Source organism: Muntiacus reevesi, chromosome 13 (assembly GCF_963930625.1).
Source record: "Muntiacus reevesi chromosome 13, mMunRee1.1, whole genome shotgun sequence".
Classification (NCBI taxonomy): Eukaryota; Metazoa; Chordata; class Mammalia; order Artiodactyla; family Cervidae; genus Muntiacus; species Muntiacus reevesi.
The window spans coordinates 11,000,262-11,025,995 of record NC_089261.1 but is presented as its reverse complement, the minus strand read 5'-3'; the positions used below and the strand labels follow the sequence as shown (position 1 = coordinate 11,025,995).

At 51.9% G+C, this 25,734-nt stretch overlaps 1 protein-coding gene across 1 annotated transcript in view; it reads right to left on the bottom strand.

Moving 5' to 3' along the window:
- GCN1 (GCN1 activator of EIF2AK4) overlaps positions 1–25,404 on the bottom strand; it is a 54,212-nt gene extending 28,808 nt beyond the window's left edge. Inside the window, exons 1-24 of the mRNA XM_065904921.1 lie at positions 25,371–25,404; positions 20,405–20,507; positions 17,544–17,607; positions 17,102–17,233; positions 16,494–16,602; positions 13,688–13,786; positions 13,463–13,597; positions 12,621–12,689; positions 12,384–12,492; positions 11,711–11,785; positions 11,338–11,466; positions 10,676–10,726; positions 10,348–10,446; positions 9,954–10,127; positions 8,523–8,675; positions 6,916–7,008; positions 5,279–5,354; positions 4,973–5,132; positions 3,986–4,175; positions 3,772–3,896; positions 2,845–3,023; positions 2,519–2,612; positions 1,280–1,393; positions 996–1,194 (exon numbers count right to left, since the gene is read on the bottom strand). Coding sequence (XP_065760993.1) covers positions 996–1,194; positions 1,280–1,393; positions 2,519–2,612; positions 2,845–3,023; positions 3,772–3,896; positions 3,986–4,175; positions 4,973–5,132; positions 5,279–5,354; positions 6,916–7,008; positions 8,523–8,675; positions 9,954–10,127; positions 10,348–10,446; positions 10,676–10,726; positions 11,338–11,466; positions 11,711–11,785; positions 12,384–12,492; positions 12,621–12,689; positions 13,463–13,597; positions 13,688–13,786; positions 16,494–16,602; positions 17,102–17,233; positions 17,544–17,607; positions 20,405–20,507; positions 25,371–25,388 — 2,749 coding nt within the window. The 5' untranslated portion in view covers positions 25,389–25,404. The remainder of the gene's footprint in view (positions 1–995; positions 1,195–1,279; positions 1,394–2,518; positions 2,613–2,844; positions 3,024–3,771; positions 3,897–3,985; positions 4,176–4,972; positions 5,133–5,278; positions 5,355–6,915; positions 7,009–8,522; positions 8,676–9,953; positions 10,128–10,347; positions 10,447–10,675; positions 10,727–11,337; positions 11,467–11,710; positions 11,786–12,383; positions 12,493–12,620; positions 12,690–13,462; positions 13,598–13,687; positions 13,787–16,493; positions 16,603–17,101; positions 17,234–17,543; positions 17,608–20,404; positions 20,508–25,370) is intronic.
- Between the last annotated feature and the right edge of the window lie 330 nt (positions 25,405–25,734).

Genomic DNA, 25,734 nt, shown 5'->3' with positions numbered 1-25,734 from the left:
GGACCCAGGACACCACGGCCCCGAGCCAAAAGTCATCAACTCTGCTCTGCCCGTCTCCTCAACCTAGCTTCTCCTTTCATCTCCATGACACCCCAAAAGGATGGGCAAGCCAGTGAGGGGCTATCCTGACAGTAATGAATCAGAAGTACGTGGCGAGGAGGCATGAGCCACACAAGGTTACCCAGCTAGGAGTGAAGCTCTAGCCACAGGGCGCTCCCACCTTCCATGAAGCAGCCCAGCCAGTCGGGTAACACTTCCCATAGGTTCTGTGTGCACAGTCTGACTCCAGCCTCACCATGGGAACATATCCTTAAGGTTCAAAGGTGTCATACAATCCACAGAGTGAGGCTACCACAATTTCCAGCCACCCCACATGGCCTTTGTGGCTAAACAGAAAGCTTTTCAAGTCCACAAAGACCCCTGGTCATCCACACCTGGCTGCTCAGAAGCGCTGGGTTCCACGGATAGGCCACGTGGCACCAACTAACTATCCCACTGCCACTGAATTTAAAACTGCTACAGAAAGATCAAGGGCTTCCTATGTGGCCCAGCAGTAAAGAACCTGCCTGCTAATGCAAGAGACGTAAGAGATGAGGGTTCGATCCCTGGGTCAGGAAGATCTGCTGAAGTAGGAAATGGCAACCCACTCCAGTATTCTTTCCTGGGACACCCCATGGACAGAGGGACCTGGAAGGCTGCAATCCCTGGGGTCACAAAGAACTGGATATGACTGAGCGACTCAGTGCGCACGTGCACACACACACACAGAAAGATCACTGACTAGCATCTAAAACTTGGTCCTTAGAGTGAAGACACAGTAGACGTAAAAGAGGAGAGAGGAGATGGCACCACGTGCTCCCCAGGATGTGCAGCTGGGGCTGCCCGAGGCTGCGCCCACGGGAACACAGGTCACTAGCCAAGGTCACTGTGAGCCTCCCTCTGTCCGACCCTGCCTGCCCCGGGGCCACGCCCACAGCCAGCCCACAACGACTAACCCAAAGCCTTGAGCCTCGGGGGCATGACACAGGCAGCCAAGGACAGGAAAGGGGTCTTGATCCTGGGAGCAGCCAGGGGAGACTTCAGCAAGGGCAGGAAAGAGTCGACCAGGACCGGGATATACTGGGTCAGGCCGGATGGGTTCTTGGCCAGGATGGTGTCCAGCAGCCCCAGCGCCGCCTCCAGCTCACCGTCCAGCTGTAAGCAGAGTCAGCCCAGAGGGCCGGTCAGCAGGACCCACCCTGACAGTGAGTGAGGTGGGAGCACTGGGGCAGCTGCTCACCTCCTGCAGCCGCCTCCGGATCTGCGCCTCCTTATCCAGCTGGGCCTGCAGCATCTCCTTCTGTTTGCTGGTCAGCTGTACTTCCTCTTTTATGCCTTTCTTCTTCTTTATCTCCTGAAGGAACAAGCAGAATTCCATCTCCAGGGGACAGACCTGCCTCCCTCCCACCACCAGGCAAGGTGAGCTCGGCACCACCATCGGCTCCAGGCCAGCTCTGAGTCTATGATCTGGGCCCCAAACCTGCCAGCTGGCCTCCCCCACCTCCCACAAGCCCAGGGCCACCTGGTTTCTACAGAACAGAAAGCAGTAGAGTGGCCATTTCTTGCCAGATTCTCTACGAGCAAAACACAAAAAGAGTCTTTACGTGTTAAGAGAAATGGGAAGTTCCTCCAATTGCTGAAGAGGGTATTCTGGGAGCCACATAGCTTCAGGATTCTAGCCTAAGTCTCTCCCACCCCTGATCAGCCTGCCCTACACTCTCCTCCAGTGTAAGCTAAAGCCTGGCAGAAGCTGAGAGCATTCATTCATCTGATATTTACTGAGCACCTACGAGGTGCCAGATGCTGGGGAGACTATGGGTCTGACCTCACAGAGCTCACCATCTTAGTGGGGGGCAGCTACACAATGAACAGGTGAACAGATATATAAACAAGGTGACTTCAGATCATGACCGATGTTATGAAAGGAATAAACATGATGCATAACAAATGAGAAGGGGGCGGCTCAGCTCTGGGTAGGGTGGGCAGAAGGGGTCACCTCTCTGCAGAAGGGGCAGAGATGTAGAAGACAAGAACTCAGCCTGTAAAGACTGAAGAAGAAAATAAAAAAGACTGAGGGAGGAGCACAGGCTCTGAGACAAGAGAAAGAGCCCTGTGTGCTGTGCTTCCACCAGAACCAGTCCCGTCACCACTGAACACAGCCATGAACCCCGGGGCCCCAGCGGCTACACTGTGCCAGGGCCCGTGCCCACGGTCAGGAGGACAGGTGGGACCCGCCCATCCAGGAGTGGGGGGTGGGGATGGGCATGGAGTCAAGCTACACCGTTTAGCAGAGGAAATACACGAACTACTGACAGCAGAAAGAAAAATCTCTTTTCCTTGAGTTGCGGGTGGAGAAAGCTACTGAGAAAGGGCAGATCAAGAAAGTGACAGGAGGACCCGGGCTGAGTGGGGAGGTCAGAGGAGCGTGCCATGGGTCAGGGTGCCCCAAGGAACTAGCCTGAGGCCTCCGCACACCCACCTCCTTTAGCTCCAGCTCGATGATCTGCTCCTTGAAGGAGTAAGCTTTGTTCTCTCGCTTCATGTTGGCCTTTTTTATGCTGTCCTGCTGGGCACTGAAACACCAGAGCAGGTGATCAGCCAGGTTCCATCCAGCCACGAGGCCCTTTAGCCTCCCACCAGCCATGAGCTCCCTGCCAGCTCTTAAGTCATGGGCACCAGGCAAGTGCTGGGTCCTCCACACGCTCTCGTATCCGGGACTGAAGACTGTGTGTGGACCACAGCCAGCACTCCCCCAACCAATAGACAGCCTATGTCCCTCACTGAGCCCTCGAGCAGGCGGCGCACCTCTGGATGATGGACTTGTCGTAAAGCTCCCCTGCAGGGGTCTGCATGATGGCAAACTCCTCCCGCGTCACCTGGCACAGCGCTGGGTTCTGCACGGAGGCAGTGACGGTGCTGATGAGCTGTGGGAGGACCCGGTCTGGGGACAGGATCGAGAGGGAGCCCATGGCGTTCATGGAAGACTGCCAGACAAACAGACACGGTCAGCGCCTGCCGCGGCTGGCACAGAAGAGAGGGCCTGCCGTGTCTCACGCCCTGGGCAGCTGGCTCCCCTTCTTGCCACTGTCTGTTCTTTCTGAGCCCCGCCCACTGGAGTGGACGGCTACAGGCTGTGCCTGCCTTCTCGGCATGCCGCACCCCGACACGGGAGACACCTTTCTCTACCACTCTCAATCTCTGTGGTTCAGGCAGAGCTTCTCCCACCCTCGCTAGAGATGGGCGCGTGACCCAGACCAGAAGGATGGGCCCTGGGATGAGTACAGACCCGAGTTGGGTCAACCCAGGTGGTAAGGCCCCCTGCCAGCTGGAATGGTTGGAAAACGCTGGCTATTCCCACTGGAGCTAATGAGGGACGAGATATAAGCCCAGAACAGCTATTCTGTGACCGAAAAGTGGAGACTGAGAAAGAAGCCAGCCCATGCCACAGAAAGCAGCAGTGAGGCACAGAGGAGGAAGGGAGACAGACAGAAAGCAAGAGACATACCACTTACGAATTCTTGAGGACATCTGAGTCCCCGTCCTGTCACATCCACAGGCTTTACCAGTTAAGACGTGGCAACCAGCAAGCTCCCTGCTAAGCGCAAACTAGTCTGCGCTGTCACTTGCAACCCAACGGTTCAACCCACTTCTCATCATCCTGTCTTCTGTTTCTCTGAATCTTCCCCGTCTGCTGCTGACCTGAGGCCAGAGCCAGCTCACAGGCCCAACTACCTGGTTCAGGGGGCTCTGTGTGGTGATCCTGGGGATGATCTGGTCCAAGTGCCTGGTAATGAAGGCTTCCGGATCAATCTTCATCCTGGCGAGAAGTGCTGGCCAGAGGCCAGACTGCACAGCCACTGAAGGGAAGGGGAGCTCTTTGAGGCCTTCTGCCTGCCTGCTCTTCCGACAGAGTCCCTGGTCCCCCACCCCCGCCCGGGCCACAGACCTAAGGACGGGTGGTGAGAGATGATCAGCATCTCCTGCGCCAGCTGTTCCATGCCGGAGACGCCGCCCTCCAGCCCTGGCACCCCAGAGATGACGCACAGAGCCTCCTGCAGGACCCGCGGGGGCACGTAGGCCTTGCCCGCCTCAGTCACCTCCCCAGTGTCAGTCACCAGAGCCTCGAAGGGCAGCACCTGTGGAGACACAACGTGTGAGCTCCCAATGATCAGAGCCCCGTGCTGGCCTGACCCCCAGGAGATGAAGACACTGGGGACGCAGCTGCCTGTCATTCAGGCTATTCTCTGGGCCCCCTGCCGGCGTGGAGACCAATGCCCGGAGCCCTGCACTGGGATCCACACAGGCTGTGAGATGGGCCTGGAAGGAAGCACCTAGGGTCCTGAGCCTCAAAGAGCCCATAGGGGGGAAAAAGGCAACAGAATCCGATCCAGGGGGAACGAACCTGAGACTGCAAGTTTATCACGAGCCCACATCCCTCAAGCCTGCCCAGGGAGGGAGGGAAGCAGTGAAACGGGACACAAAGAGCACTGAAATCAGGAGACAGGTTCCTGCTGCCACCCGCTGACGGGAGACCCTGAGCAAGTCATTTTAGCTGCCAGAACCACGAGCGACACCCATAAAACAAGCGTAGTAAGCCTCTTGGCCTTTTAAGGGCATTATGAAAAACGGACAGAGAGAAGGATTAAAAAATGTTTTAAAAATTATAAAGTGATTTAAAAATGAAGTGTTTTTCCATTACTCAAGAATGTGTCATAAGTCATGGGAAGAAAGACAGGTATCTGCAAAGGAAAAGAAATGGTATGAAACAAGGTGGGCCCTGAGCTGTGGGGCAGCGCAGGAGACTCTGGCAGCACACGGAGCCTGCGCTGAGTGAGGACAGCCGGGGAGCATATCAGGTGAGATCCCACAGTGCAGGCGGGGGCGGCTCGGGGGTCTGTGAGCCCCAGTTCTGGAACCCAGAAGAGGCCCTGACCTTGTGAGAACTGAGGACGGTCTTCAGCTCCTCCAGCAGTCCGTACGCCAGCTTGAAGCCCCCAAGAGAGGACAGCAGCTTCCGGGCCGTCTGCTGGGCCTGCCTGCGCACGTGCCAGGTGCGGCTCAGGAGCACGGCCGCCAGGGCCCGGTGGTACTGCCTGCAGCAGAGCGACAAGGCGCGCTGGGGACGGCTGGGCGCGGCGCTGCGGCCAGCCCCCCGCCCCTCATGCACCGCTGTGGCTGGGGCTCCTCCCAGGGAACAGGGCCGTGTGGCCCGAGGGGAAGGTGCACGAGCCGCACGTACTGGACTTTGCTGCCTGTGAGTCGCTGCGGGTGGTCCAGACACAGCCTCTCTGTCAGCTGCAGCACGGTGCCGAGGGCTGGCGAGGAGAGAGACAGCGCGAGTGTGTTTAAAACAGAGGCTACGGCCACGGCCGAACCGCCCTGAGTGTGCCCGACCTCGTCTGAAACAGGGAACGGGGACTTCCCTGGTGGTCCAGAGGCTGAGACTCCGTGCTCCCAACGCAGGGGGCCCAGGTTCCACCCCGGGTCAGAGAACTAGATCCCACATGCCGCAACTAAGGCCCAGAGCAGCCAAACACACAGAGAAATTAAATAGAGAAAATACCCAGAGAGAACTGGAAAAGTTGGACATCAAAATGTAAGCGTAAAGTTACAGCTTCACTTGAATTTTCTTTTTTTTAAACTTTTTACTTTATATTGAGTATAGTTGATTAACAATGCTGTGTTAATTTCAGATGTACGGCCAAGTGACTCAGTTATACATATATGTGTTATCTATTGAACTTGCTTTTCTGCTAAAAGCAAGTTATGCTTTTAGTATATGCACACGTGTATTTTGGAACAAGCAAAAGTATACACTTTCTTTTAATTAAAACAATCAGATCCTATGGTATAGCACACGGAACTATATTCAATACCCTGTGATAAACTATAGTGGAAAAGAAGATGAAAAGGAATGTTATATATATGTATAACTGAATCATTCTGCTGTACAGTAAAAATTAACACACGAATGTATTAATAAACTCAACTGTACTTCCATAATTTAATTTGTATGCAGTTCTAAAGAATAAGAGCACTCATATACTGATGTGAAATGATTTCCAAATCTAGACAGCACAATGCATATAGCATGCATATTACCATTTATTTGTATAAAAAAGCCAGAGAACTAACACATAAGGATATTTATTGGTATAAAAATAAAATATCAAAGATACACAGCAAGTGGATAAAACTGGTTCTCCATGGCTAGGGACACTGGGCAAAGATCAAAGCAACCATGTAACTTTCAGTGTAGCCCCTCTTGGGGTTCTTATTTTTGTATTATGTGAATACATTTCCTGTTCAAAGACTAGCTAAACGTGTTTTAAACATCAGGAAGTGACTAACAGTTGTAGCTCATTAACAGAATGTTGTGATGTGTGAGTCAAAAGACTTTTCAAGTCACCAATTAGCCAGATACTTCTAAGGCAACCTAGAATTTTAAACGTACATTTAAAGATCAACGGTTCCTTTTCTGCCAAGATAGAAACCAGTAGTTTTTCTATCTCCCGGTGGGGGAGTGGAGTCAGCTACACTTCACTAGAGCTTCTCAGCTGCCTCTGAACATAAGAAAACCTCTGAGACAGCACCAATTACCCAATCAGCTATAATTACATCTAATATCACAGCTCTACAACTATTAGTGCTCTGTCTCCACAAATCTCCCACTTCACTCCCACCTCCCCAGCCTTCCAGGCCCCACAGGAATAAATTCATTCTCAGGAAAGCTGAGCTGTTGGTCAGATCGCTCTGCTCCAGGTCTTTGCCGAGATGACTGGTCAAAACAACAGGCAGTCCAGGAAGGGTCCTCTCTGAAGACCCACCAGAGACTCGGCCCCAAACTCAACTTCAATTAGGCAGGTAGCGACTCACCATCCTCTGAAGCCATGAGCAGGAATTTCTCGGAAGTGAAAACCTGCTTCTTCTCATCCAAAATGAGCTGCCAAAAACCGCTCAGTTTGGCCTCTGCAAGAGACAAAAGGTCACCCCATCACACAGCCCACTGCCTCGCCCAGGGCTGGCCCCGCCACGCTGCAGCTGCTGGGGCTGGGTCACCTGGCAGACCTTCCTCGGTGCAGTGGGCCGGGGTCCTCGCTCGGCAGGGAGGGGTCACTCCCTGGCTCACTGTCCTCCCATGCTGAGAACTAACTAGTTCTTCTGGTAGCATCACCTCTTATGGAAACCCCTGGTGCTCCTCCACTGCCTGCAGAAGCCAGATGACCTGCCTCCCGCCTTGGATTCTCACCTGCTCCAGGTGCCAAGCTGAGCTCCTTAAGGTCCTCACGTGGTGCCTTCCCTTGCCCTTCCCTGGTCTGAACTCACACTGGGCCGTTACCTTCCAGTCAGTGGAACTCTTAGTCCTCAGGGCCCTAGTTCAAACACTCCCTCCTTCAGGAAGCCTTTCCTGGCCCCCAACCCCGAAACTAAAAGCAATCCATCCTTCAAACCTGCTCTTATGCTATGTTTTGCCTTTAACGGCAAATGATGTTTGCATATACCTCCTCCCATTACAGTAAAGGCAGCTTAAAATTTGCTGAAGCGGGGTCATGTTCATTTCTGCCTCCCCCCACGGAGAAGTAGCTGAGTGCCTTGGCATATACTCAGATGTCATGCAATAATCTGTGAAAAGAGCTGAATCTTGTTTCTAACCACAGGAGTATGTCCAGCGATGTCCGCACAGAGCAGGAGTTAGACAAAACAAGCATGGAACACCTTGTAGCCACAAAAACAGGAAAGCTCTTTTTGTTGCACTGATTTGGAATCTTTTCCCAGATGTGTTCAGTACATGAAATGGCACGTGTAGTACGTTGTTGTTGTTGTTGTTTAGTTGCTAAGTCGTGTCCAACTCTTTTGCGACCCCATGGACTGTAACCTACCAGGCTTCTCTGTCCATTGGATGTCCCAGGCAGGAATACTGGAGTGGGTTGCCATTTCCTACCCTGGAGGATCTTCCCAACCCAGGGATCAAACCCGAGTTTCCTGCATTGGCAGGCGGACTCTACCACTGAGCCAGCAGGGAAAAGCCCGTGTACAGTACACTACCCAGCGTGTTTGGGCAATTACACCTCAGCCATCTCTGGGCACCAAACTGGTAATGTCCTCCAAGGAGAGAAACTGCGTGGCTGGAAGGCAGGCTGGCTAAACTCAGGGGACACTGTTCATGTTACACCCTAAAAATGTATAACCGATCAAAAACAAAGGCCCACCAAGCACCTGCAGGGATGAGTCTCAGGAGGGCACGGAGCGGTGGGGGGGCAGTCAGGGAGCACTGTCACCGTCCTCCTCCGCTCTGTGGCTCCAGTGTTCAGGGACGGGAGCGTGTGGATAAAATCCACCCCGGCAGGTGCTAAGTGGCCCCGTGGCTACCCAGGGGGTGAGTGCCAAGTTGACGTGGCCAAATCCTGAACATCTGGCCCTCCTCCCAGGGACGCTGGAAGAGGCCCTTGTCTGCAGCCTCCTGGACACCGCTGGACTCTTACCAGCCTGCGAGTCAGCCATTGAGAGCTTCGTGAGCAGCAAAGCAGCGGCAACCCCTTCGGTGACGACGGGAACCTGAGTGCCTTGGGAGGCTGCCTTCTCCACTGTCTGGATGAGCAACGGCAGCAAGTCCAGGGCTTGTAGCAGCGTGTCGCCTGTGGAGACAGGACCAGCGCCTTACAGAATGCCTCCATCATGCGGGGCCGGGGGGGCGGGGCGGGGCAAGATTACCCGAGAAAGGACATTCACCCCTGTCTGAACCGGCTAATGATTACCTTTCAAATACCTCGAAGAAGTGGAATAGAATCCAGGGCTTAAATCAAACTCTATAACCTTACAGCTAGAGCTAGAAGGGTCCTTACTAACCCAAGAGTCTGGCTAGCCATTTGATGGATAAACAGAGAGGTAAAGTGAGTTGCCCATGGCCACACAGCTGGTTGGGAGAAGGGAACCAGAGCAAACCTCAGGTCCACCAATTTCTTTCTGGGGCGCTTCCCCCACACCAGACAACCTCCAGACCCAAACCCCCCAACCAGAACCAATCTGCTGACCTATGAACTAAAGTCTGTTTTAAAAACAAGGTAAAAACCTACTAAAACCTGTAGCTAAACTCATAAATTACCAAACTGGTATATCAGAAGGTTTCACACACAAAAAAGCATTTCATTTGGACAATGCCATGCTTTTGAATCCAAGAAATATATATCTTAAAGGTTTATTCTATGTTTGCTTTTAAAGTCTGGAGCAGAACTAGAACTAGCTCCAGCTAAAGAGACCAGGTTAAACCAAGACTTGGCTATTCAGAACTCAATCCAAAGTCAACTTTGATCAGTGCAGCAGAACTGCAGTGATACACAAGCTCAGACACACCCAGAAGGGGGTCACCTTTCTAGAGGGTGCTCTGGAACCTCCCAGACATTTTTTTAGACACAGTCATCATCCATTTAATCTGTAAGTGAAACACGAGTCCATCTCAGAGGTGGAAGTCAGGGTTAGAGATTTCACTTTGGGGCTCAAGCGCCTACACAGATGTGCCATGTCCCCTCGCTGCACGTGGAAAGGAGGCAAGCGCCCAGATGACGGGTTTGTTAGCCCTGACTCAATGGCAGGGCTGGTTTCTCACAGGTCCAGGGTAAAGACTATAAATTTACACCTCACACATCAGTCTCATCAGAACCATATCTTCATGATTTCAGAAAACAGAGCAACAGGCTCTGGTTGTGTGTCCTCTCTGAATAAACTTTGTAGTCTGAACTTCTGATAAGAGGGAAAAGTTAAAAACGGGGCTCTGATTCTAGGCTTTGTGGATGACTAAGCTGGATGCTCCCATGGACTCAGGAGGAAATGATGCAAAAAAGGCTGGACCAAAAGGGCAAGCCTAGAGGGGCAATGACGCCCTGAAGACTGGGTCTCCTCTGCGGGGAGCCTCTCACCTCGGAAGCAGACCAACATGCACTGCAGGTAGGCATGCCTCACGGCAGAGGTGGAGGTTTTAAGGCTGAAGGCTTTCTTGAACCATTCGGTGAGCTTCTTGGGTACTTCCGTGGTGAAGCGGTGACACCAGAGAGCCAAGACAGAGACAGCGTGCACCAAGGTGCCTTCGTGAACTAGGGGGAGAAGTCGGAGCCCAGTCAGCCAGACGTCTTACAACCACGTCACATCACCGCAAGCCGCACGCGAAAGTAAGCCAGGTAAAGGGAGCAGAAGCAGTGATGCTTCGGGGAGGGGAAGCAGGGCCTTCAGAAGGGGTCACCGCAGGCTCCAACCGCGAAAACCGGGCTCAAACACGGGGCCCAGCTGCAGCCTCACCGTGCTGCCCAGAATTACCTTCTTGCTGGAGGAACGGGATGAAGAGCTCAGCCACGATCCCGCTCAGGACTTGACTGGAAGGCCCCGACACCACGTGATGACTGACACTCCCGATCCCTGGAAGGCAGGGGTTCCCTGCTCAGCACAGAACTGCTAACGCACCATCTTCCTGTCGCTGCCCCCCTCCCCAGTGGCCACGCATCTCCTCTGGCCATCACTGACCCTCCCTCAATCTCCCATCAGACGTCCTGCCTTTTACAGAAGCCAGGGTGGGACATCCAAGACTGTCAGAGACGGACCCTCACCTACAACCACACTTCGTGACCCCCGCAGAGAAACTCTATACCTGAGAGGACGCTCATCTTCTGGGCTACAATAGTTAGCTTCCCTTCCGAGCCTGAGAGGAGAGAGGGCAAAGATTCAGAATTCACATCTGCCACCTTTCCCAAAGGGGTGAACAAGGTAGTCACGTGTGTGACATCAAGACACACCAGGGGACTTCACTGGTGGTCCAGTAACTAAGACGCTGTGCTCCCAATGCAGGGGGCCTGACTTCGATCCCTGGTCAGGGAACAAGATCCCACAGGCCAAGTGATGTGGCCAAAAAAGGAAAAAAGAGAGAAAGAAAGATACAGTTTCTGATTCCAAAAGCAGAGCCTCTTTATCATGAAGTTGGGTTTAAAACCACAATTATTGGGTTTTTTTTTCTAAGTAAGTAAATATGTTCTTGCAGAAAATGTGACGAACAGAAAAAAAAATCTAAAAATCACCCATCTAAGAATATTACTTATATTTTTGGGTGTTTTTCTCTATTTTTTAACCTATGTGCACAAAAACATCTATACGGTGTGGATGGGATCACCCCCACCCACACCACTCTGCCTGTGCTTCCATTCACACTCCTGACACAAGAAAACTCAGAGCACCGAGCTCCCATCAGGCCCTGGCACCCAGGGAGCGCCAGAGACCACACCTCAGCCACCCCCGTGTCCGGAAAGGCGAGCCCACCTCCGAGGATAGCAAACAGGTGCCTGGCCAGGGCTTCCATCGCCGAGGAGTCACTGCACTGGCGGGCCAGGTTCCGCAGCGCCAGCACGGCTTCGTCCATCAAGCGAGAGCTGTTGGACTTCAGCTGACCTGGGCACAGAGAGCCGCTGCTCAGAGCTGAGGAGCCAGGCTCTCGTCTTTCTCTTCCTGGCTCCCAACTCATCCATCCTGGCTCTGCGTTCTCATGATCAAGGATCTCAGGAAAGAAACTCCCAACAACTGTAGTTTATTTCTAAATGGAGCTGTCTCGTTCCCCTTCTTCTACAACTGGGACAAGTGCAACCAAAAACCCAAGGTGTCATTCGTGGGGCGGGAGAGGCATCAGGACACTCACCAGCCAGTCCTTTCCCGATATCCAAGGCATACTGGCTGAGATCAAGAGTCACTGCTGCCAGCAGACTGGAGATAGCTGAGGGGGACAGAAAGCACACATCATGCTGACCTCGGAGGGAAATTGCCCGTTCCTGTCCGACTCCCCAGCCAATGCGCAGGCCCGCTGTCTAGCCACATGGAACATGACCACTCTTCACCTCTGTATGAGGTGTACACCTTTGTCCCTCAGCTCTGCTGTAAAGCTGTACACTGCCCCATCCCAACAGCAAAAATCCGTGCCCCCAACACTCCACCTATACCTCTTACCAAGATAAAAAGCGACAGACTCAACTCTCACATCCTAGGGTTTCAAATGCCACCACGCACCAAGGTCAACCTGTCTAGAGCAGAGGTTCTTAACCTGGTTTCCAGAAGGTTCTCAGACCTCTAAAAATGTTTGTGTGCAGCATTTTCAGTGGGTACACTTCCACGCATTCTTTCAGCAAGAGGGCCCATTACTTTCAACATACTCTCAAAAGGGTTCCAAATCTCCTTCTCGAGGGGCCCAATGAGGTACACAGTGAATACACTCCCCTACACACCCCTCATAAACACTTCCTGTTGCCAAGCAGCTGAGATCTGGCTCATTGGGTGACGTCATCTCCCTCCCACCATCCTGGCCGGCAGCTACCTACTTTCAATGACATTCTCTGGACTCCTCAGTAACGACTTCTGTATGGTGGGCAGGACCAGATCCTTAAACTCCGAGTGGGACATGTACCGGAGCAGAGGGGTGCAGGTATCCTGCCAAGAGAAAGGGGTCAGGAGCCCGGCCCTCATGGCAACAGACCGAGAATAAAGGATGGCTCCGAATCACAGAATTTAAAAGGGGATTTAGCTAGACGGACAAGGAAAGGCCACTGCTCACTCACCAACAGATACTTTTGAGGCTTCACTTTGCTCATCAGGATGTTTTTCACATAAAAGTCCAGCAGGGCACTCTGGGGAAGAGAGAGACCAGTCAGACCCTGACGCTCTTGAGGTCCCTCTTGTGTGAGCGCTTCTGAATAGTACCAATCAGGGCCCCAAACGTCACGGAGTCAAGCATGGAAATGCCAGTGTCCCCGCCATTCCCCAACGAAAAGCCCTCCATAGCTTTCCAGGCCCCTGGCATGGCTCACAGGCCTGCTAGCTCCTCTCTCACCCAGGCAGCCACGTGCCACCCACATTCCGGCCCACACACCGCTCTCTCTGCCCCAAATGCCCTTCCTTGCCTCTTGGCCTTGTTAACACCTCTTCACCCTTCAAGTTCCTTCCTTAGAGACGTGTTGCCTGACCCACAGCCTGAGACAGGTCCCCGCCACAGAGTATCACAGCCTCTTGCACAGTTCCTTTTGTAGCGTGTCTCACAGAGATGACAAAATGCCACTCTGCCTAACAGCGGCCTCCTCAGACTCAGTCCCACCCAGGCAGGGATCACGGCCCCCTCGCTCACTGCTGCACCCCCAACACCTGGCACAGAGCTCGGCCCAGGGCAGCTGCTTGGGAGTGAGTGACTCAGCGACAGCACGAACAGGCGGATCAGCATCCCAGTAACTGCGCAGGGCCCACCGCCAGCCAGAACCAGAGAGGAAACATTCCCGCTCCTCACACATCACTGTGAAAGGCCGGGGTCTCGGGACAGAAAACCAGCCACCTCCAGATGAGGCCAGCGGCCGGGGCCACCAGGGGAAGACGCGTTCCCCCGCTCTGTGCCCAGCCAGCGCCCACTTGCCTTGTGCTGGCTGACCACGTCCATCTCCTTGTGGCTCGTGCAGAACTGCACCAGCAGCCCCAGCATGCCCGCATAGCTCTGGTTGGGCTCCAGGCTGAGAATGGCTGACAGGTACTGTTCCACCAGCCCGGGGTTCTGAGGAGGAACGGGGAGGGCAGGGGCATCAGATGGCAGTGGGGTGCGCGGAGGAAGCACTGCCCGCCACCCGCCGCGGCCTCCGGTCACCTCTCTCCACAGCTTGGTGAGCTTCTTCACGGCACCGTCCACGGCGTGCTTGTGGGAGCCGCCCAGCACCTCCAGCAGGAGCAGGCACTGCACCTCCACCTGTGGGGACGGGGGCGCTCGGGTCCGGCCGGAAAACGGGAGCCAAGCACCGGTGGCCCTCACAGCCTGCCCAAGGCCTCCGTCAGGCCCTCCGGCCGAAACCTGAGGTCATCTCCGCCAGGCCTCTCCCACCCGGCTCCAGCCAGACCCTCTTCCCTCCACCCCCCCGACCCCCGACTCAGCCCCTGTCCCAGAATTACATCTGTTCACTGAAGCACTTCGTGAGTATCTGCTGAACACCAACTATGAGTAAGACAATGAAAACACCGGGAGAATAAGACAGATACAGTCCTTGCTTCCATGTACCTCACAGTCCAGAGGGAAAAGAGATACTAAACAAATAAAACACAAATGAACACATAATTACAGCAAGGGAAGTGCCATGTGGAAAAAGGGTAGGAGTCTTGTTTCATGTATTTCTTCATCTGCCTTGACTATTTCCTCATTAATTCCCAGGCAGCGAGCGCTGATGAAACGGCAGGCACTACGCTAGGCACTGTGGATACAGAAGTCAAGACCGACAGGCTGACCCTGCCGGCAGGGAGCTCGCTGGCCAATCCAGAGTGGAGCACAGGACAGGTGCTCGGTTAACACGCCTCGGGGACCGGAAGGGCCACAAGCACCTGAGGTCACTGGTGAGCGGTGTGGACTGCCGCCCTGAGAAAGAGGGCGTGCTTAAGTAGTCGGCCGACCTCCATCTGTATGTGTACAAAATGGGAGGTGCACAAGGTCATTCACGGCAACGCTTTTTATGATGAGAGGCTGTAAACAACGTAAACGGTCATCAACGGGGACTGGTTATATACCATGGTACATCCACTCAAAGGATTAGTAACAGTCGTAAAGAATGAGAAGCTCTTTATATAATACTCTGGAACAAATTCTAAATCTGGTTAAAGAAAAAAATACAAGATGAGAGAAAAAGATTATATGTATGCTATCATTTGTATAAAAAAATCTATCTAGTTACATACACAGGGAATATCTTTACCTATACAAGGAACTAGTTCTAGTGGGGGACCGAGATGCCTAGAGAAGGGGTGGGAAGGAAATTGGTGTATCGTTTGACATTTGTTGAATATTGAACTTATTTTAAAAATTTATTATTAAAATAGTTTTTTAAGCTTGCTAACATCTCATTCAGAACTATACTGCTGTTCCTTCTTCCTGAAATGCTCTAACCCTTCATCTGGGCATGGCTTCTTCTTTCATATCCCTCATGTCTCTGCTCAAACGGTACCTCCTCCAGAGGCTCCCTCCCACCATTAGCATCCGCCCTCTCTCCATCCTCCGGCCTGCTTTTATCACTCATTTGCGTCCAGCCTCTCCCCAGTACTGTAAGCTGTGAGAAAGCAAGGTCCTCTCCCTTGTCCTCTGCTTCAGCCTCAGCTCCGCCAATAGCACCCGGCACACAGGGGGCCTCAACAAACACTTCAGCGACTGAATGAACTGCCACCTATGTGTAGAGTCAACATCAGCAACAAGCAAAGGAAAAACCCAGATTCAAGACCCAGAGAAAACCACCGTGGTCTCAAGCTCTTGATGCATCCTGTCCCATAAACATAACACGATGGGGTTGACCCCTCCAGCTCACTGACCCACAAGCACACTGACTTACCTCGGGTAACGGTTATGAGAAGTCACTGGAGACGCACCAATGAGGGGGCCCGTGAGATCAACCATCTTATAAGAAGACCTTTTGGTAACAATGGAACCTACACTCCAAAGGTGGGTTTGGAGTGTATCCACTACTTGTGAAGTTTCAGTGTTCTTATGCTCCTGTCAACTGCTGATGGCCAATCTACGGTCACCCCCACAAGTGTGCAGGACAAGCTCCCAGGGGTGAGGTCTCAATGAGTCTTATGAGTTGGCTGTGTCTGGCAGAGGTGCTGCAGGTTTTCTAACGCCACGTGTCCACCTGAACAGCTCTCTCTAAGTTTCCACAGCCCTTTCACACCTCTTCTGGGCCCATCTTCATGACAACTCTTTGAGGTGGATGGGTGGGTGGTACTTGTTCCCATTTTCGCAATAATGGGAAATGGACTCAGAAACTAAGTTAAGTACTTGGCCAAATCTCAAGGCCAAGAATCAAATCCACACCAAGATCCTCAGACTCCTTTTTGTTAAAACTGTGACACCTTTCCTCTTGCCCTCCACTAAGCATATCGAGACACTCAAGAGAACCTTCCAACCTGGCCTGTGGGGCCATCTCTGGTTAGCAGACATGCTGAAAGGCGAGGAAGGAAAATGGGAGGAGCAGGCATAGAACAGGGAGTAGAGAATTCAAGGATCAAAGCACAGGGCAAGAATCCCACTCCATTAGCCAGTTCAGCACTGAAATCCAGACACGGGGAAAGGAAGGATTAGTCAGAAAAAAACAATGATTTACCGTGCTTTCTGGTTTTCTAGTTTTTCGGCTGTCCTCCCTACTCTGGCCTATCAGGAAGGCAGGAACCGCGTCTCTCTTGCTCATCCCTGTGTTCCAGGTCCCTGGGTCTAGCCCACACCTGATCCAGGAAAGCTCACAGATATCTGACAAGTAGATGAGTGTTACGCTGCCCTCACGCCCATCCACCAAAGTCACACACCTGAGCGTAACTCTAAGCACCTGGTCACCCGGCCCTGAAGAGAGCACTGGCCAGAAAAGGTGCTTAAACACATCCCAACTCTGTGCAGGGAGCCGACTCCAAAGACACGGGGAACCTACCAGTTTGTTCCAGATGTCTCCTTGCCGCTTGGCTCTCGAGGGAAAGACAATGCGCACCAGCAAGCTGGTCCAGGACAGGGCCAGCAAGGCGGCCGAGCCGCTGCTCTTACTGGGAGGGGAGTGGGGCAGAGGCAAGAGGTCAGAGCAGGGGCCTCTACCTGAAGACAAGGCTCCCCGCAGGGCCCTGCCTGGCACATAGGACCCTCCGCTGACCTATGACCGGACGGAACCAGACACTGGCTCTCCACAAACCACCCGTGACATCTCAGGACAAGGCGTGCCGAGCCCCCACCTTTCAGCACTCACAACTATAAAATCCGAAGGATGGTTTCCCGCCTTTAGGGCCTGGCGGGGGGGGGCGGAGGCGGCATTTGGTTTCTCCTTAAAATGGCCTTGCGGCCCCTGGTTTCCCAACCCAGTTCCCCAGGAAAGCGGTCTCTCTGGGGGGCCTGACATCCTGGCTTCTCCCTCCATCTGGAAGGCAGACCGCTGGCGCCCCCCAGGGCTGCAAAGGGGAAAGGGGCGGGCGTGGCCACCCCAGCTGGTCTGCAGAGGCTCCTCCCGAGAAGGACTCCAGAGCCCCGGGCGCCACCAGCTTCCCCTCTTACCTGGGGACGCCCGCTTTGGAGCCAATGCCTGAGGACTGCAGAGAGTGCAGAAGGTTCTTGGCAGTGGCTTCGGGCTGGGCCTCGGCCAGCTGCTGGATGGCTGCCTGCAGGGCCCGGCGCGAGGCTGCATCCCTGGGGAAGGGGCGAAGGCCAAGATGAACACGTGGACCCGGGGCAGGGGGTGGGCAGGGGGCTTCCTTCTTTCCAGGAAAACTACATCGCACTTATTCCAGCCCGTCACAGACAATGGGATTTGGAAGTGACTGGATAAATATGAAAGCATGATCCCTAGTCCACAGAGGAGGAAACTGAGGCACAGACAGGTTCAGTAACTTGCCCAGGACACAGGCAGTCTGGCTCCAAAGCCTGGGCTCTAACCACTGCCCTCTACCACCTCTCCGCACAAAGTGCTCTGGACACTGGGCTGTTGGCCGGGACTCGCCTGTATCGATGCAGGGTCAAGCAGAAGAGTTTGCAGAGGCCTTTCACAGCTCCCTCCGGCAGATCTAAAACCAGAGATCACACAGAGGTTAGTCAACAAGCACTATCGACACGTCCTGGGCACCGGCCCAGGAAAGACACCACCCAACACTGAGCTCACGAGGCACAGGCCCTGCTCTCAGCACTCGACACACATTAACTCAGTTCCTGTAAGGTGGGTACTGAGACAGCCCAGTTTTAAGAAGAAACCAAGGCAGAGAAAACGAAGCAGGCCAGTTGAGAGAAAGAGAAGCTGGTGGAACAACGGTGCTCAGTAATGGAGAGCCAACCTGTGATGGTTCTGCAGGCCAGGCTGAAGCCCAAGGATGAAGGGAGGAAGGTCTGATGGGGGAAATGGAAGCTGAGTGTCAGACAAACCAGCAAGCAGGAGGCTCATGAAGGGTTTGCATGGGCCCCTGAGTGATGGGGGAGCGATGGAGGAGGAGCACAGACCCAGCTCCACCAGTGCCCTGAGCCTGGCACTGGCCCACTTGATTTGAGAACGTCTCAGTAACTGAGGAAGAGTGACTGGGGCCAGGAACAGGTTGTGGCTAAGAGCTTCCGCAATGGCTCAGCAGGTAAAAAATCTGCCTGCAATGCAGAAGACACAGGAGACTCGGGTTTGATCCCTGGGTTGGGAAGATCCCCTGGAGAAGGAAATGGCAACTCACTCCAGTATTCTTCCCAGAAAAATCCCATGGAGAGAGAAGCCTGGGGGGCAGTAGTCCAATGGGTCGCAAAGAGTCAGACGTGACTGAGCGACTAAGCACAGCAGAGGAGAACAGCAGTTAGTAAGCGCTAAGAGACACCGGGGCTGCTAAGAGCCAGGCTCTATCCCTACATGTCGCATTCCCTCCTACTCTCACCCTGAGGGAGGCACGGCCTTACCATCTCCACACTCAACCCAAGGAAGCAGGCTCACAGCTGAACGGACCTGGACCAGGTCCCGCGGCCTGCAGGCAGCAGAGCCGTGGCCAGAACACAGAGCCCGTCACCTCCCACTGCACTGAGGGCCTGTGACTGGCAGGGCCAGGCCCAGCAAAGCCGCCTCGCTAGACTCAGGCTTCAGGTTCAGGGAGGCAGGGCTGAGGACAGCACCAGACCGCGGGGCCAGGCGGGGCTGAGCCGGGCTGGGCACCGCCTCCAGGGTCTGACGGCCTCTGAAGAGGCCTTCCAGCTCCTTGTCCCGCCTAGGATGAACCCACCTGGGGACCTAGGACCCTACACAAGGAGAGGCCAGAATAACTATCACTACACAACGGCTCCACAGACTCCGAAAACAAGCAAAGTGAGAACTAACAGTTTCAGGTGGGGAGTTCGCTTTCCGCAAAAGACCTGCACATCAAAGGCTACCAAACATTTTACAAATATGATTCACCCTGAATGCAGAATTTCAGGGTGACTGGGGAGTAAAATCACCTGGAAAGGCCTGAGTAGTTCATTAACTTCACCTATACGGGTCGAACTCCTTACTCCACAAACGGGGGAGGAAAGGGTGGTACTTGGCACCTACTTAGCACGAAGTCAGCATTAGGGTTAGGGCGGACAGCCAGCGTCTGTCATGTGGCAGCCTTCTTTAACTAGAACCCTGCTGAGAAATGACCAGCAGGACTTCTGAAGGTGCCATAAACTCATGCACTAAAGCTCTGATACACAGCAGGATCTCTCAGAAGCTCACGAACAGCAATTTACTTAATTTACACACAACTTTAACAAGCTTGGGTATGTAACCAGGCGACAGTAGATCAGAAGCAGCAAATGAGAGTGTGGGTGAGACAGTGGTAGGAAAAAGGCTCTTTCCTAATAAGAAGTGAAAGCTGACAGAATCAGAGACCCAACTCTATACCACCATGGTTCTCAAACTGCAGCAAACATGGGAATCAGCTGGGGAGCTTGTTAAAACACAGGTGCTGGGCTCTACCCCCAGAGTTTTCATGAATCTGCATCTGTGGAGGGTGCAGCTGAGATTCTGTATCTCAAACAAGTTCTCAGGCGATGCCGATACTGCTGGTCTGGGGACCACATTTGAGAACCAACACTGTATAGGCAAAACACACCAAAAGGGAACTAAAAAACTAACGAGGATTTTACAGCACAGGGAACGCTGCTCAATTTTATGTGGCAGCCTGAATTGGGGGGAGTTCTGGGGAGAGTGGATATGTGTACATGCGTGGCTGAGTCCCTTCACTGTCCACCTGAAACCATCACACCACTGTTAATCGGCTATACCCCAACACAAAATTAAACGATAAAAAAACCAACTCATGAAGATTTATTGGTTGAAGGCAAACTAGTCTTATACACACCCCCATAGTTTGCCATAAGAGCCCTCAGTTATGGTACAGAATCAGAATAACTACATGCGCTCAGCATTTCCCAAAATGTGCTGCCCAGACTCTGAAAAGGATTTCAGCAAAAAAGAGGTTCAAGGAAACACTGGATTAAAAGGTGACAACTCCCAAACTTAGATGATCTTGGAATCCTTCACTAGCCAATCACTAGTTACCATCTTGCTAATTTTCATGGAACATTGGGGAAAACAGTGCCTCCAGTCATTTAAAAAAAAAGTTTTTGCATCTCATAAATTACTTAAGAAAAACTGTTGGCATCTATTACAATTATTTCCAGTCAAAATGGTTAAAACTGTTAAAAGCTTTGGCACCTAGAAAGATAAACTCTCCACCAACCCAACTGTTTCAATGCACATTTATAACAAACAAATATAGACAGAGAAGACAGAAGTTGCTGGAAGCGGGGAAAAGGCCATGGTTCTAAACAGAGAGCCCGATTTAGTCTGAAATGAAATCAGTGACGTGGAAATACCTTTTCCAGCAACACATTTCCCCAGCTCACTGAGGATCTCTCTGCGTTCCTTCACGCTGGCTGTTGTGACCTTCCCTGCAAAACGCTTCAGTGTCTCAGAAACCTGCAAAGACCAAGCCCAGAGAGAAAATGCCACAGTCAGACTCCAACACGCCAGCGGGGAGTGAGAGGGAGGGCGTGCTGGGGGAGGGCCGTGCAGGACTCAGAGAGGCTCCTCTAACCCAGGGCTTCTCAATCTCCACTTTGGGGGCTGACTTTCACTCTTGACTTTGGGGGCTGATAATTCTTGGTTGTGGGGGCTGCCTCTACACCCGGTAGGATCTTGAGCAGTGCTCCTGGCCCCTACCCACTGGACCCCAGTAGCAGCACACCACCCTCCCACCACAGTGAGGTGATCCCGGCTGCTTCCAGGCATTGTCAAACGCCTCCTGGGGGACAAAATCACCCCCAGTTGAGATGCGGTGCTTTTAACCCAACCGGTCAGCCACTCAGTTTAACTTAAACTTTGGACAAAAAGAGGCAAGGCCTAAGGCAAAAACCTCAAGACAGAAAACATCCTTTCTGGGACTTTCCTGGTGGTCCCATGGCTAAGACTCCACGCTCCCAATGCGTGGAGGGGCCCTGGGTTCAATCCCTGGTCAGGGAACTAGAGCCCACATGCTACAACTAAGATTCAGCTCAGTCAAATAAGTAAATACGTATTTTTTTAAAAAGAAAGAAAAAATATCCTTTCCAAACTAAGCAAAATATAGGGAGGGCCTACTACGTGCCTGGTATGTTCCCTTTACATTATCTCTTATAAGCCTCCTGTAAGGAGGAGTATCCTGGCAAGTCATAAGCACAGTTGGCTAAAGGGTAAAAGGTTAAGAAACTGAATCCCAGTTCGGTCTCCTACCAGCTGTGGAAACTCAGTCAAATTTATGTCATCTGCTTGACCTTCAGGTTCCCCATCTATTCAATGTAGAAAACAGCACCTACCTCATGACTGTTATGGGGAATAAATGAGAGAGTGTATGTAGAGCCTTACTCTCACTCCGAGCACAAAATCAGGTACTACTAACCAGCAAGCCTTCAAAACAGGCATCATATTCCCCATTTTCCAGATGATGAAGAAACCGACTCCCAGAGGGGAAGCCACTGCTCAGACCGGAGTCGAGAGCCACAGCACCTGAATTTCTGAAACTAAACCTGAAACCAGCAAGTGCAGAAACTGATGCGAACAAGTCCTTAGCTGTCAACCACCATCCATGTTACAACTACCTCCCTTGCACAGGGAGAGAGCCTAAGACCCGGAAAGAAGGGCGGTTTACAAATACTCCTGCAAATCTGCTCCTGAACAATACTCCACAGCGGTATTCCCCAGTGTTTCTGGCACCCGAGACTGATTTTGTGGAAGACAATTTTTCCACGGACTGGGGAGGCAGTGGGGAATGATTTGGGGATGATTTGAGCACATTATATTTACTGTGCACTTTATTTCTGTTGTTTTAACATCAGCTCCACCTCAGACCATCAGGCATTAGATACCGGCAGGTGGGGACCTGTGTTCTACCAGCTACAAAGCAGGCAGGTCAAGGATACGAGCAGCAGAGCGGGCATAGGAAGACCCAAGTGACCAGCGCCTGCCCTCTTTTTCTTCTGAGGGTGTTTGACACACAGGCCTTATTAGAAGAGTAAGACTTAAGGGTGCATAGAGAAGTAAAATAATGCCGAGTTCCTCTTATAGTTAAACCTCTACCACAATTCTATCAGCAATGAATAAAATCATGTGCAAAACTCCATCTTCTACATAAAGGATCTGTTTACTGTCTTCTGCTCTTATAGCCATTCATGCATATAATTAAAGAGTCAAAAAGTTCTGGGAGGTTTGCTCTAAAAACCAGTCCCATGCCCTCACACACAAGCACAATCTCTTTCACCAACACTGGCTGATTACTTCGGTAATTATTCCTCAAGTTTCGTAATATACATTAGTCCAGTAATTCAATGTTTACATTACATGCAACTAGTATTCAACTTCCGTTTAATGAACTGTTTGCTCTCTTGCACGGCTTTTTAAAATTAACCCTGGAGTTGAATAATGAGCCCTTCATTCTCTCCACTCTCAGCGTGCCTTGTTTTATCTGTTCTAATTAACCATTCAATCCCACAGTTTGCCCCGTGTCTAAATCTCAATACACTGATGCAGATCATGCAGTCTGACCAAATTCCACCTTCCCGAAGAGGTCTCTCCCAGTTTTCTGAGCTGTCCTGATTTGATGTGTGATGACTACAGCTGGGATGCAGTTTATCACCCTGAGAATGTACTCTTTTGTGTGTCTGGGTAAATCATACACTCCATCTTGTGAAGTCCTTGCAGGTTTGAAAATGTTCTGACCTCCTACCTGAAGTTTGTCTGAATACAGAATGTTAGATTGAAATTTTCCTTCAGAATACTGAAGACTTTTCTCCACTGAGTTCTAGCATTCAGTATTGCTGGGAACCCCCATGCCATTCTGATTCTCGATCCTTTGTCTGAGATCTGATTTTTTCCCCCGGAAGTTACTAAGATCTTTTTGTATCCAAGGTTCTAAAAGCTGGGACTTTCCCGGAGGTCCAGAGGTTAAGAATCTGCCTTCCAATGCAGGCAACTAAACCCATGCACCTCAACTAGAAAGCCCACACGCCACAACGAAAAGATCTCACATGCTGCAAATAAGACCCAATGCAGCTATAAATAAAATATAAAAATAAAGAAGAAAGAAAATATTTTTTTTAAATAGAAATATTGGATTTCACATTAATGTGCTCTGTCGTGAGTCTGCTTTCATCCATTGTGCTGAGCATTTTTTATTTGAAAACGCATGCTTCGGTTCAGGGAAAGCATCTTGAATTATTTTGTTGATGATTTCCGTGGATACTGGACCTCCGACACTTTTGTGTGGTCCTGTTTTACACACTCCAGAGGAAAACTTCCAGCCTTTTGCCAAGATGGAGAAAGAAAGCTGGGGTTCTGAAGGCATGTGAACAGGGCTTTCAACCAATCCTCCTAACTTAGACCCTCCCCACTCACCCTCACATCCAGGGTTAGCGGATGCCATCAATTCCCACCTATTAGAGACTCTACAATGTAAATCAGGTTGGTTCTCAGCTTTCCGAACTGCTGGCTTAAGATCCTTTACCACTCCTCACTTTATAGCTTCCAAAAGTTTGCTGCTGTTGTCTGCTCCCCATTCTCTCTTTTTTTTTTTTCAACTTTTTACTAGTTTCAGTAATGCTGGAGGAGATAGCAAATTTAGATGCATCTTTATATATATAACCCAGCCTGTACCTGAAATTCCCACATAGCTGTTTTTCTATGCTAATGTTAAATTCCCGGCTACAGTCTCTCCCCCAAAGATGAAAGGGCATTTCAGGTACAAGGCTCTTCTTCTTCTTAATCAGAAAATGAATGTCACCCACTTGGGACCCTGTCAGAACAAAAGTGAGGAAGAGCACACTAATATCCTTCAGAGAAGTCATTTGTTGGTTGAAATCAGATGCAAAGAGCTTAAAAAGTTCACAGGTTTCTCTCTAGGGTAACACTGTCCAGAAGCACTTTCTGTGATGATGGAAATGTTCTTTTGCACTGTTCAATGCAGCAGTAACCAGTCACATACAGCTACCCAGGCACTGAAATGTGGCTGGTGCAACCGAAGAACTGAATTTTTAATTTCATTTAATTTTAACTAACCTAAGTAGCTAGTTGGCTATTAATTAACTGGCTACTATACTGAACAACACAGCACTAGAGAGATTTTTTTTTTTAAATATTTGTGTCAGGTCTTAGTTGTGGCACAGGGAGCACCCAGGCTCAGTTCCCCCAAAGCATGCGGGATCTTAGTTCCCGGACCAGGGACTGAACCCGTGTTCCTGCACTGGCAGGCGTATTTAACCACTGGAGCACCAGGTAAGTCCCAAGAAGTGTTTGCTTTTTTCATTTGAGTTTTAATGTTACACATTCAGCATGTATTCTCCCAACCCCTTTCAAAATACCCAAAAGACTATGCCTTTCTTTCCAGGATCCATCACAATAAACTAAACAAATTACCAGTCCCTCCCTTGCACAGGAACCTCACAATACACACGTTCTGAATACTGAAGTTAAGGACTCAATCTCTGGTTTCAGGGCCTTCACATCAAAATCAATAAAGCTCCTTACCCAGACACCCAAGTGAGCCAAGCTGTCATTTTGAGACCTGTTTCATTTCCCATAACATTGTCTTTTCTCTCTAAAACACTCACAACTACAAAGGAGGCTGGGGTGGAGGAAAAAAGTTTCCCCCCACAACACCCAAGGTGACAAGACTCTTCCCAAGTTATGATAGCTCTTTTATCTAACGCTGGACCTAATAATAACCACCAACTTATATGAAGCCCTACTTTATTCCATTGATTCCTCACAACGATCCTACAAGACAGGTTATTAGTTTAGCTCCATTGTATGGATGAAAAGACCGAGACTTGACAGGATTAAAAAATGTGCCCGGCGCCTTAGATAAACTGATCAACCAGCACTCAAACTCAGATCTGTACGAACCCAAACACTCTGCTTTAAGTCCCTGCGCATAGTAGATATCCTAGAAATATTTGCTGAATATGAAGTTTTAAGGCATAGCTGGCGCTGGCCGAGGTTCATGCTGGAGGGCTTCGGAGAAATGGAGCAGACTCTGAAACGGGAACTGTGGCAAATTAAGGATCAAGAAGGGCCCGCTGAAGCCGAGGCCGGAGTCCGACTCGTCGAGCCTACGGCCAGTTGGCGCCGCCTGGGCCGGGAACCAGGACGAACCCGGGTCCGTGAGGGGTTGGCCCGAAGTGCCCCCGGGACCGCGCCCTCCGCAGCCGCCGCCCCCTAACCTCCTACGGCAGCTGCACCAGCGGTCCGACCCGACCGCCGCCGTTCGCGCCCAGTAGCTGACCGCGTTGGCTTCGCAGTCGCCCGCCTTACCTGCGTGTCCGCCGCCATCCTGCCGGCGCTGACTCCGGAACCGCTTCCGGAGCGCTTCCGGGTCACAGCGCGGGCCCACGCGGCAGGGCGAGGCCGGGAGCCGTCCCGGGCCCGGGGCCTGGCGCCCCCGGGCGGGACGGCGGTCGCCGCGGGCCGGGCTTTGACTCAGGCAGCCGGAGTGGGTATCTGAGGGATACCGGGGACTGTCAAGGCCTGCCAAGGGCGCGCTTTTAGACCCCGGGTCCCAAGGCACTTCTCAGCCCAACCTCGTGGAAGACGAGGGTCCCTACAGCTCCGACCCACTTGTGCGCCGGCAGGTCCGGCCCAGGTACCCCCACGTGGGCCTCACCTATGTGAAGACCGT